The 12801-nt window shown below is 40.7% G+C and overlaps 2 protein-coding genes across 5 annotated transcripts in view; one reads left to right on the top strand and one right to left on the bottom strand.

The window, feature by feature from the left end:
• Nucleotides 1-12801, top strand: part of LOC149205553 (calcium-dependent protein kinase 28-like) — a 325482-nt gene that overhangs the window by 166609 nt on the left and 146072 nt on the right. For all 4 annotated transcript variants that reach the window (XM_089395109.1, XM_089395108.1, XM_089395110.1 and 1 more), the window contains exon 3: nt 12278-12319. In XM_089395109.1, coding sequence (XP_089251235.1) covers nt 12278-12319 — 42 coding nt within the window. The remainder of the gene's footprint in view (nt 1-12277; nt 12320-12801) is intronic.
• Nucleotides 597-1277, bottom strand: LOC149205554 (uncharacterized). Its single transcript, XM_089393492.1, has 2 exons — nt 824-1277; nt 597-732 (listed from the first exon to the last, which is right to left on the bottom strand). The coding sequence occupies exons 1-2, from the start codon at nt 1185-1187 to the stop codon at nt 629-631; spliced, it is 468 nt and encodes a 155-aa protein (XP_089249618.1). The 5' UTR covers nt 1188-1277; the 3' UTR covers nt 597-628.

The following is a 12801-nucleotide window of genomic DNA, read 5'->3' as shown; positions in this document are numbered from 1 at the left end:
AGTCACTGAGATCCTCTTCCCCTTTTACAGGAATAGGGAATGGCTTTGCCTTTTCCTCTAGAGGAAGAAGACCCTGCCCCTGGGGATACAAAAGGAAATGGACTCAATCGTCCTCTAGAAGTTGATGGAAGAGGTGGCTTCTGTGCTACGCTGCCGCTGCTGCTGCCCACCCTAGATGGTGTCACCTCCTCCTCAGCATCCTCATCCAGCTCTGCTACTGCCTCCTGACCCTGATGTTGCTCCGCCTCCTCCTCCTCTATCTCTGGCTCTCCCTCCTCTGCAACTGCTACATCCTCTAGATCCACACCTAACCAATCCGGGATCGTGTCCAAGATTGGCCTCTCAGTCTCGACTCTCCATGCAGCGGTGGTATCAATATTGTCCAATGAGATGGCTTCCACATCAGTAGGTTTCTGAAGCTGTCTCACCCACAATCGAAGATTGTAGTAGACGTATACCATGTCATTGAGGCGTCGGGATTCCAATCTGTATTAGGGTCATAGATTGTAAATTAGTACTTAGAAAATTTAAATATTAAAATTAATCAAACGAATTCAAAAAATTTAATTTGAAATCTTTTTAGTTTTTACCTGTTGCGCTTTTTGGAGTGTATTTTGTCAAATACACTCTAGTTGCGCTCACACCCAGAGGAACTGCATGTTTGGCTGAGCACTCGAATGGCAAGCTTTTGGAGATGGGGTACTCTGGCACCATAGCTTGTCCACCAAGCATCTACAAGTTAAAAGAAAAATGATAAAGTTAGAAACATAAAAAAAAACATTGAAATTCAAAACTTGAAAGTTTGAAACAAACTAAAGCTTACCTGGCATTTTGGTCGTCCTATTCTTAATAGCCATGTTAAAACCAAATGTGCCACCTCCCATCCTATAGACCTCCATTTCTTTAGAAATCTCCTCACGTTCTTGCTCAGATGACACCATCCTCTCGACACAAGTGAAGAATCCATCCATCACCTCGGCATCAAATCTGAAACCACAAGCATAAGAAAATGCAGGGTTGAGGTAGACACCTGCAGCATGAATGGGGCGATGGAGGGTATTGTTCCATCGCTGATCAATCACTCTCCACATGACCTGTTGTTTCTCTAACCCCTCGTCTCCCTTATCTGCATAATAAGCACGGATGGCTTCTTTGGCCCTATCCATGGCCTCATACAAGTAGCCCATTGCGGGCTTCTCTCCATCAACCAACCGAAGAACCTTTACCAAAGGTTCTGAAATGGCACACACCTCCTCTACTCCTGCCCAAAAGCTCTGATCATATGAAACTAGTCTGCATATGTCCTCTCCCTCTGGTTTGCGGCTAATAGATAAAGAACGCCAATCCACTGAGAGAAACATGCTCTTCACCTCCCACATAGAATTCAACAGAGACTGAAGAGATATGAAAGTAGTGGCAAATCGTGTAATGGCAGGCCGCACCAACTCTTTGTTGTTGGTGAATTTTCTCATCAAGCTAAGCACAAATGAATGATTATAAATAAATTTTGTTCTGCTCTTGGCTGATTCAACAATATCCCTCACAGTAGGAATTTTACCTATATCCTCCAACATCAAGTCAATGCAATGAGTAGCACAAGGTGTCCAAAATAAGTTAGGATACCTCTCCATAAGCATCTTGCCAGCGGCAACATAATTTGCAGCGTTGTCCGTTATGACTTGGACAACATTGCTTGGGCCTACTTCCTGAATGAAGAGGTCCAACAACTCACATAATAAACGTGCATCTTTAATGTGGTCAGATGCATCAACAGATTTCATAAACATTGTCCCCTTGGGACAACTAACCAAGAAGTTAAGAAGGGTCCTACCCTTCTGGTCAGTCCAACCATCTGACATGACTGTGCATCCAGTGTGCTCCCATGATGCCCTAAACTCTGCCAATCTAGTAGTGCACTCAGTCTTTTCATCTTGAAGAAGAGGCCCTCTCAATTCTGCAAAGGTGGGGGCTTTGTACCCCGGGCCAATGACAGCAACAGCATCAAACATAGGCTGGTAGAATGGGTTTGTCTTGGCAATGTTGAAAGGAACATCAGTCCATAGAAGAAACCTACTGACCAACTTGTCAGCTTCTGCCTTTTCCTTTTTTACATTGATGATCTAATCCCAGGTTGTGAACTAGTTGTTGTTCTAGGAACAAAAAAAGATGAGATAGAAGGATGAGTACCCATGGGTGAGGAAGGTGATGCTGCTGTAGAAGCACTGCCACTTTCAATTCCCCCCACTCTTGAGCCCCCTACAAGTTGTTTTGTTATTGCTGCCCTGGTCAGTGTTGCAGGAATCGCCCCCCCCCCCGGATCCAAAGGCAGAATCGCGAATCGTACGGAATCGATCCGGAATCCCCATAGGAAGCGCGATTCCGTTTTTGAGGTGGCGCGATTCCGGGTTAAAAAAACGATTCCTGCCATTTGAGGTTGCGGCCCCCCGGAATCGCGGTTCGGGAGGCGATTCGGGCAAGGGGTGGCGCCACGCAACCTGCCCGGAAGCGCACGCCACCCGCACGCCACCCAGGCGCAACCCGCACGCAACCCGCGGAGGCAGCGAATTAAACGTATTTTTTTTTTAATTTCTTTTAAAATTTAACTTAACTAGCATGAGGGGGTGGGTTAGGGTGAGTTTAGGGTGAGTTTAGGGTGACTTTAGAAAAGAATAAAGCCCCCATTCTCTTCTCATTTTCTCACTTTGAGTTTATGAGAGTTGGAGAAGAGAAGAGAGGAGAGGAGAAGAGAAGAGAGGAAAGGAGAGGAGAAGAGAGGAGAGCTTGGAGGAGTGAAGAAGGAGGAGCTAGGAGAAGGAGGAGGAGCTTGGAGGACTTCATCTACAAGAGCTAAAGAGGTAAGTTCAAACCCCAAACTCCCTTGTTTTTTTGAAAAAAAAATTGTATTTTTCTCCTCCCTCTCCTACTCTTTCCCATTGTTTCTACTTGCTCCTTTATTTACAGGTTGTCCACCACCTATATCCATATTCCAAGATGGTGTTCTTTTGGCTTCTATGTATCATTCCACTCTTGGTTTTAATGATGGCAAGGGTGAGGAATAGAGGGGAAGAGGAAGGGGATGAACTTGGTCCTAATAGTAGTGACCCAATGTATGATGAGGAGGAAGGGTTTGAAGAGGAAGGGGATGAACTTGAAGAGGACACTGAAGCACAAGATGGGAAAGGTACATCAAATCCCTTGTGGAACTATGTGACCAAACTTGAAGGGGGAAAGGGTGGTGGATCTTACAAATGGATGTGCCCTCATGGTTGTCATGGAGGAAAACCATATACGGGTTCATATACCCGTCTGAGGAGGCATCTTTGTGGGGTGCTAGACAGTGATGAAAAAAAGGGTTCTGTGGGGGTAACCATTTGCCCAAACATTTCAAGTGAACAAAGACAAAAATACATCAAAATAGAGATGGCTGCACAACGAAAAAACAAGAAACAAAAAACTCATTCTGAATCAAGTGCAACCTCTAAATTTGGTAGTTGCCCATCTCCTCATGGTACTTTTGCAACCTCTGGAGGTAGAAAAACAATAGGGGATTTCCTTAATGTTGCTGGGAGGGATGATGTGGATGGAAAGATAGTCCGTTTTCTTTGTGCTTGCGGTGTACCATTCAATGTGCTTCGCTCTCCCTATTGGCATGAAATGGTAAAGGCCATCAATGAAGCCCCAAAAGGATACAAGGCCCCCAACTATGAGAAAGCTAGAACAGTGTTATTAGAAAGAGAAAAAGCTAAGGTTCAAAGAGCTTTGACACGTTTTACACATGAGTGGGTGGATTCTGGGGTATCCATTGTATCAGATGGGTGGACAAATATTAGAAACCAACATTTGATAAATGTTCTTGGTGTTTCTTCTAGTGGTGCAGTATTTATTGCATCTCATGACTCCTCCTCCATCAGTGCAACTGCACCAAACATTGCAGATCTCCTATTGAAATCAATCAAAGATGTTGGTCCGAATAATGTGGTTCAAGTGATCACAGATAATGCAGCAAATTGTAAGTTAGCAGGAAAAATTATTGAGCGTACTCATCCACACATCTTTTGGTCTGGGTGCCTGGTTCACACATTGAACCTTTTGATGCATGATATTGTGAAACACAAAGATTGTGGGTGGATTGCTGAGGTTTACAGGAAAGGGAAGCAGCTCATTAAATTCATCACAGGGCATACAAGGGTAAACTACTTCTATGGCACTTACTCCAAGTTGCAATTGCTTAAAATTGCAAAGACAAGATTTGCTAGTTATTACCTCACCTTTAGGCGGCTAGTGAGGGTGAGACAAGCTTTAACTAATCTGGTGTGTGCTGAAACATGGGATGAAATTAACACTGACACAGATGGTGCTAATGAAGTCAAGGACACTGTTCTTGACAGTTACTTTTGGTCACAGGTTAAATATGTTTTGCAATTCACCAAACCAATTTATTACATGATCAAGTTTGCAGATTCAGATCGACCAGTAATTGGGGAGGTGTATGAGCAAATGGATAGCATGTTGGGGCAGATTAAAGACATTGTTGAGCCTAGAGATACCACCTTGTACAATTATATTCGTGAAGAGGTGGAAAAACGATGGGATATGCTAAATGTTCCATTGCATGCATTAGCATATGTTTTGACACCTAAATACTATCATCCATCATGGCTTTCAAAACCAGCACCTGGGGGGGGAGTCAGGAAAAAACCACACCAAGATAAAGAGGTTCACGAAAAATATATGGCTGCATTGAGTAGATTAATCCCTGATAATGAGGAGGCTGCATTGGTACGGAGACAGGTGAGCAACTATACGAGCAACACTGGTCCATTTGGGAGCATGCATGCAATTCAAGATCGAGAGCATTTTTCTGCTCTTGAGTGGTGGAACATGCATGGAGGGCCTACTCCACTTCTACAGAGTTTGGCATTACGGGTGCTATCACAGGTGGTAAACACTTCTTCTGCAGAGAGGTGTTGGAGCTCTTATTCTTTCATCCACAGTGTTAAAAGGAATAGGTTGAATTTAGACCGGGCAGAGAGCTTGGTTTATGTTCATTACAACTTGCGATTGTTGTCCCATTACTGTGAAGATGCAAAGTCTAATAAAGACTTGTTGACTTGGGACAAGAATCCAGAGGAGCCCAATTTGGAGGATGGAGTGTTGCGACTAGAGCAATTAGAGGATTCTCTTATCCAGGTATGTCCATTGTGGTATGAATTTTCCAATTTTCCCTTATAAAGCATTTCTCTAATTCATGTTTTTAATTTTTTTGTTAACTAGTGTTTTTTTTTTGCATGAATTTTTTGAGCGATTCTAGGATGATGACACGGGTGTTGATATGCCACCACCCCCACCCCCATCTGGTCCCTTGGTTTCTAGGTTCCATGGTTCAACACCAACGGCAGGGGGTTCTTCTTCATCAGTTCCAGTGCCACGACTTACACAGGGACCATCTTCTTCATTGCCACCACGTGGAGGCCCGCCATCACGTTCTATTCGTGGTGGAAGGAGGAGAGATTAGTAGATATATTCACAATCTACTTCTTTTTGTCATAGATTACTCATTAGACTTGTAGACTTGTGAATTTGAATTTTGAACCTTTTTGGCTTGGCGGTGACCAAGTGACATATTTTGTAAACATTATTATTTGAATTTTGGACATGACAAATGTTGACAGTTGCTCACTTGCTAGATAAATCATAATATGCTCTATGTTTTATGTTTTATAATATGCTTAAATGTTTTATGTTTTATAATATGCTTAAAAATTTGATGTATGTTTGTAATAGCTAGAATATAGATGATTGTTGTACATACTAGTAACTACAATGGAATCATGGATGCCATATCTATCTTGATTTATGCAAAAATATGCATGTTTTCATGTCTTCTACAATTAATTTGGTATTTGGGATGTTTGGTTTGAGTATAAATGCAAAAAAATATAAAAAATACATATATATATATAGCAGACGCTTCCGCGGACGCTTCGCTTCCTAGATTTTTGGAAAATGACGCTTCCGCGCTCCGCGCTTGCGCTTCGCGCTTCCGCTTCGCGCTTCCGCTTCGCTCCTGCTTCGTGCAACATTGGCCCTGGTCTCTTTTCCCTCCTCTTTATCCATCAATGATTGAATGGCCCGTCGGATGATTTCTGGAGTTGTGTTTTTGCAAAGTTCAACATTTTGCCCCGGAATTTGCCCCAAATGGAATTTTAATCTGTTGATGCCTCCTGACATATGCTTGCCACACAACTTGCAAGTCAAATACATTCTATTGACCCCCCCAGTTTCGGGTGTAGCATCAGGCTCACCAAACTCCCACATAGAATCCAAAATCCTCGGCATTTTGTTTTAAACTTTGAGCTGGAATTTAAACCTGGGCACAATAAAAATTGAAACAAATTCAAATCAGCAAAATATAATTAGTAATTTCAATTTGTATTGCACTCAGAATTTTCAATTTAGAAACAAATTAATAAATTTAAAATTTAAATTACAAATTTACAGTGATTTTAAATTTTAATTTTTTTAATTTTAATTTTTTTAATTTTAATGTTAACACTGGCTGAATGACCTTAAGTGATAACAGGACTCCTAAATATGACGTTGTTTGACATGGCAATAACCTTGACCTTGTTTGATTTGGCAATAATTTTGTTCTGTTACCTGTATGGCAATGATATATAATATATATATTATAAACTATTAAACAGTGACATAAGACAGAAATTCCTATGCTCATGTGAACGATATGTAATGACAAAATGCTCTCACGGGTTACGAGTCACAACTGTGGTATATAATATATAATAATGACAAAATGCTCTCACGGGTTACGAGTCACAACTGTGGTATATATCAGTGAAACTTAAGTTACTTAACAGTGAAGTTTGAATACTGGTGACTGAAGTTTGAACAGTTATATAATATACAGTTACACTGTACAGTGTACACATTGCACGCAGCACGGCAGCACAATACCATTACATACACACTGTTAAATTTTAATGGGCCATGGCTTTCACATTGCACGCAGGCGGCAACACAATACAATTACATATACGCTGTTAAATTTTAATGGGCCATGGCTTTCACATTGCACGCAGCACAATACAATTACATATGTCATATACGCTGTTAAATTTAATGGGCCATGGCTTTCCGCTGCTCGCAGGGCCGCAATGCTCATTGCGCATAGCCATATATATTATATGTAATAATTTAATAAATATGAAACAGTGGTGAATGCTCTGAGCAGTGAATGCTGCATACCTTAACGTTGAGGGCCGAGGCGTGCGGGCTCCTGTTGGCAACGTTGCAACTGGAAAATGCACACCGAAAACCTATAGGTTGAAACCCTCGGGCGTCGATTCTCCACAGCGCGGATCCGGAACAAGCAAAAAGACAGTGAAAAATTAAATGAATGATTTCCGGCTTTTTATGCCCGCGGCGAAATTTTTTATAACGCAGACGATTTTTTCAATCGACTCCCGAAAAAATCGGGATTAATTCGATTTTATCGCGATTTTTTCGTTTTTCAAAAAATCGTCAAAAAGTCGGCCGATATAATCGTTTCGGCCAAAAAATCGCATTTTTAGGAATTAATCCCGATTTTTTCGGGACTTTTTCCACACTGAGAAGGACAAGATCCGCTGTGAGTAGTTGACATTTTGAGGGCTAATATATAGTGAATTGAAGGGCTAATTCACTATGAGTTGTTGAAGTGATTTGGGGATGAGTTATATAGTGACCTTGAAGGATAAAAGCCACTGTGAGCCGCTGGCATGCAGAGACATTAAAGAAGCAATTTATTTGCGAGATTTGTGGCAAAGGACAACTAGATGTTAGTGACCAAAAAGCACTGAAAGGACTATTGTGAAGGGGCTACATCAACAAGTAAGTTGGTTGTTTTTGTCATTGTTCTTTTGGGCAGTTTGAGGGATAAAGGGAGCTAATCTCAAGCCCTAGTAGTCTTGTATCAGGGTTTTGTAAGGGCCATGATCCCTGGTACAGGAGCCCCATGTTTGTTTTATTGAAGGACTAATAAAACCAAGTTTTGGGTCATTCATAAATTTGTGTACCTAGTTGATTCACTACTTTTATATTTTTGCTGTGCAAAGTTGTTCATGGTTGTGCACTTCTAGTGTGTTTGTGTGCTTGGTAAGCCATAGACCAAACCTAGGCTGTAAGGAAAATCTAGCATGGTATTAGAGCTACTTTGAAGGGACAACTGAATCAGAATCTGCACAACAAGAAGCCTAAGAGGGAGCTGGTTGTTTTGTTGTTGAAGAACTAATATCATGGAAAAGTTGGTTGCTAGTCTGAGGTATGAGGACAGGTTGGAAGGGCTATCCAACTATAGCCCTTGGAAAGAAAGGATTAGGTTGGTCTTGTTGGTGAACAAGATATGGGAGTTTGCTAACTAGGAGATTCAAAAACCAACGGAGCCAAAGGGGTTGGATATGTATGAAGAGTTGGACGCGAAGGCCAAACAAATCATCCTAGATGTTGTAAAGGATCACTTGATAACTCATCTAACCGGGAATAACTATTAACATTGCACATGATATGTGGAAGGCTCTTCAGGACCTGTTTGTTGGAAACACTGAGAGGGGGGTGAATCAACATTTCTTAGCTATTAGTAACTTATTAATTTTTTCAGAGCATTAGTTAATCTTTAGTAGTTATTTAAGACTATAAATAAACAGTACACAGTGAACACAAAGATTTTTAGATGGAAAACCCCCTCCGGGTCAAAAACCATCAAACACTTTTCTTATAAGTTCTTTTAATTTTCAGCTCCAACTAAAAAGAAAGCCCCAACTCCCTAAAACTCTAGAAAAACATTCATTCTCCAGCTCCCACTGGAAGGACGCTCCAACGCCCTGGTTTTATCAGCAGTTGGCTGAAAGAATGCTCCAGCCTCCAACACCCTAGCTAGCTCCAACTTGCCCTAGCACCACCCTACCACCCTGAAGTGTTTTCAGGCGCCAACCTGAAGGTGACTTCAACTACCTCCCTAGCACCACCTGACCACCCTGAAAATGCTAATAGACAAAATTAACTAATGTGGGCTCCCGTACCAGGGACAATGACCCACTTACAATGAATAAACAACTTCCAACTGCTGTGGGCTCTCGTACCAAGGGTAATGACCCACTTATAATGATTGTTAATGATAAGACTCTTACAACTACCCTTACAACCAGACTTGAACTAAGACACCCTTACACTAGACTGCTATAATAATGAACAAGTGTACCTTTGTTTGATGCAGCTGTAAGAATGATGATGATACTTGACCAAACCCTTAGTGCTGTGATGACTCTGTAACTTCTGTAGACAACACAACTGCAATCTGAAATAACTGCTGTAGATGTAACTTCCCTGACTGCAAACCACTGAAACCGTTATCCAACCTGATCAACATAAACCTCTCACTGCTTGTAGAAGAAACTGCTCTGCCCTTACTGCTTCAAACTGCATACTGCTGTAGATGATGTTCTTATGGACAGTCCCCAATCACTGATTCAACTTTTCAACTGCTTCTACTTCAAAATGCCTATCGTAACCACCTTAATGGTGATGTCAAGAGTATCCTTCAAGCTGTAAGACCTTTCCACTGTCAATTCAATAGTGCTGCAACTATACCACTGCCTTTTGAATATGATGACAGTAACTCAAATACTATCACAAGAAGGAATTGGACTGCTTGCTTATATTATGCATAACTGGCTCGAATCCTTAAGTGAATTCTTCAACCAATTGAAACCAAACTTGTGATTACTATAGGATATTTGAATGACAATGTGTCGGCTTCTTCACTTGAGTGACTGCAGCAGGTCAGCTCAAATCTGTACTGGGAGCAAGTATATATATACATACCACTAGTAGATGAATGGATCCACAGAGATAAGCATTTCAAGCCCAAACCACACAGAATGGAGTTGATGATTAAGTTGTTTCTGAGATCTCACACGAGAGACCTTGTGGACCATTGATGGAGAGAACAGACTTCGCTGCATAGATATTTCCTTCTGCAACATAAGCACCGAAACCCAAATTTGAGCCTTAAGGGATTTTGTTGGTGATCAGGAATTGTATGTGCCCTAGCTGCAGGTGATTGGTCACTTCCAGATCTTGGTTTAGGTCTACTTTACTTTAGGTAACAGTCCTTGAGCAATCCGTAGAGATTAGGCACCAATATGCAATTGAATGAAGTCCTGTACAGAGCTTTTAGTGCATCCGAATCAAATAGTCTTGAGTTTAAAGTCCATATTTCATGCTGCTCAGGAACCACAAAATTTGGAAATAGGTCTGTGCCTTAATGAGTACAACACATTTCTGAATGGGGCTGCGGTCTTAGTTGATCACAAATATAAGATGAGCCAAAAGTCATCACAAACCAGCCTTCGCTTGGCCCTGAGATCTCAAGAGGAGCTACACAATGTTCAAAATGAACCCAGAACATGAAGCCCTAGTTGGAGGCCGAAACTCTGAAACAAATTAACCTCTGAAATATCCCAAATGAATCCCAATCAAAATCAAAGAGAAAACTTGCCAAACCCTCTCTTATGATCTGTCAATCTTCCACAGGGACCGAGTTTCTGTTTCAGAAATAAAGATTCTCAAGATATGATCATTGAGTTCGATCCCCCTTTGGAAGAGAATATGACTTTCTTTTATATACATAGGAGGGGTTTCAAAGGATGCAACGAGCTCCTTATTTGGAGGGAGACTCCACTTTAAAATTCAAATTTTTGGAGGAGGGAAATCCCTTGAGGGTTTTCAATTTTACACATAGTTTACCTTTTCAGCCTAAAACCCCTTGCTTTTGATTTTAAAATATATTTGCAAAGTCCTCCAAAGTGAATTCTTTGCCACAGATAAGATTACTGTAATCCTTTGAGAAAAGTCTTGTTGTTTTGACTAAGAAGATGCTACCACCTCAACACCCTTTTGGGGTTTTTGCCCATAAATTGGGTTTTTCAACTTTAAATGAGAATATCTCACAGACCATGAAGAACCACGTGGGGTGCCACATACCACTGGAAACAACTTAATGAGGAGAATCCATTAGGGATGATCCTGAGACGAAAAAACTATGAATTGCCATGTCATATTAGTCGAAAAAAGGCGGGCCATCTCCTGGTGCTGCTTGGGTTGACATCAATGACAACCACCTATCAACATTGTTCCAGAGTAAGAACGAGAACCGGTTGTTGGTATTGAGAGAGAAGCTCAAGAACACCAAGGTGTTGGATGGCAAGGGTGTGGCTTCATATCTGACGAGGGTTTCTCAAGTTTGTGATGAGCTAGCTGCCACTGGTGATAACGTTCCAGATCCTGAATTAGTGAGGACTGCTTCTCCGAGGAATGGAAGGCATTTATCAAAGGAATAGTTGCTTGAGACAAGCTTCAAGATTGGAACAGTTTTTGGGATGACTTCATCCAAGAGGAACACCGAGACGGGGATCTTCATAAGAAGAAGTCTGATGGAGAGAATGTAGCTCTCATTGGTAAGATAAAGGGCAACACAAAGGACTTGAGCAAGGTGAAGTGTTTCACATGTGGCGAGCATGGTCATTATGTGAGTAAGTGTTTGCGTTGGAAGAAGGGAGATAATGAGAAGAAGAAAGAGATAGCAATGGCTGCTACCTCTACAGTCGAGCAGGATGGCTTCTCAAGAAGATTATACCTGAGATTTTGTCTGGAGTTGGAATCAAGCTCTTCCTTTGAGCCTGCCATGACGAGGCTTGTGAAGCAAAGGTTCTAGCAGCTTTTTCTGTGTTAGATCCATGGCTCCACCTAGTCTCTTCAATATTCAAGGCATTCTCTGCAAGTAGTTAGGACCCAATGAATTATTTTATTGAATTGGTAACATTGCGATCTGCAAGGCATTCTCTTTAGTAATCCTATTTGTATCTTGATGCCAAAATACGAATTTTGAAACAAAAATCTTTTTAGATGTTTTCTTTTAACGTAAAAATTACTATTTCTGGTGCATGAAGCTTTAGTATATAGTTCACTTTTAGTACTTTTAAGTTATGACTAGAATAAGTTAGATGTGCCCATGAATCTGTCTTTGAGTTTTATGGTTTATTTGATTGCTATTGATAAAGATTTTATTTGTTTTTTTGTTCTAGAATGGAATATTTTTGAGGTTGTTAGTATGGCAGATGCCCTGCATTTTCAAGTCTACCCTTGCCGTTTTCTTGCTTTTTTTTTTTTTGGTTCCTTCTATCTTGGAAATTGATTAAATATTAATATCAACTTGTTGTAGGTTGTGTGAGGGTGGAGAGCTCCTTGATCGCATATTGGCCAAGTGAGTGCATAACTGTGCCTTTATTTTCATTCTGTTAATTTGTTATAATATTTCTTACTTTTTGGAAAAAAAACACATCTTATTACTTTTTCAGGAATAAATGTATCTTATTATTTTTTATTGAAAAATATAAGATACATGATAAACTACGATCTGCCAATTGCTATAGTATTCCAGGGCACTAAATAGGTATCTTGATACCATACCAGTATTGCTTTGAACCGTCCTAAATGGCAAAATTGGATTATGTAGGTTATGCTCTGTTCATGCTAGATGGGTATACATGTTTACATCTTGAAGTTCACATGCATTTTGAAGGGATGTACAGAGGAAAATGAGATGATTTTTAAAATTAAGTTGTAGAATGAAATGATCCTTTGATTAGGAAGACACATAGCAAAGATTTGTGACAGTACTCTTTTCTCAACAAAATTTCAAATACATCAATCTAAACTATGAAAATATCTTCTTTTGTTTAAAAA

This window comes from Pinus tabuliformis, chromosome 1_2, assembly GCF_031772625.1.
Source record: "Pinus tabuliformis cultivar Carrire ecotype Pingquan chromosome 1_2, CPIR1, whole genome shotgun sequence".
In the NCBI taxonomy this organism is placed as follows: domain Eukaryota; kingdom Viridiplantae; phylum Streptophyta; class Pinopsida; order Pinales; family Pinaceae; genus Pinus; species Pinus tabuliformis.
This window is presented reverse-complemented; position numbering and strand designations above follow the sequence as displayed.

Coding starts and splice junctions, on each gene's coding strand:
- LOC149205554 (XM_089393492.1), bottom strand. CDS start 1,187: ATGGGCTACTTGTATGAGGCCATGGATAGGGCCAAAGAAGCCATCCGT. Junction 733..823: donor TAGGACGACCAAAATGCCAG/GTAAGCTTTAGT, acceptor TTTAACTTGTAG/ATGCTTGGTGGACAAGCTAT.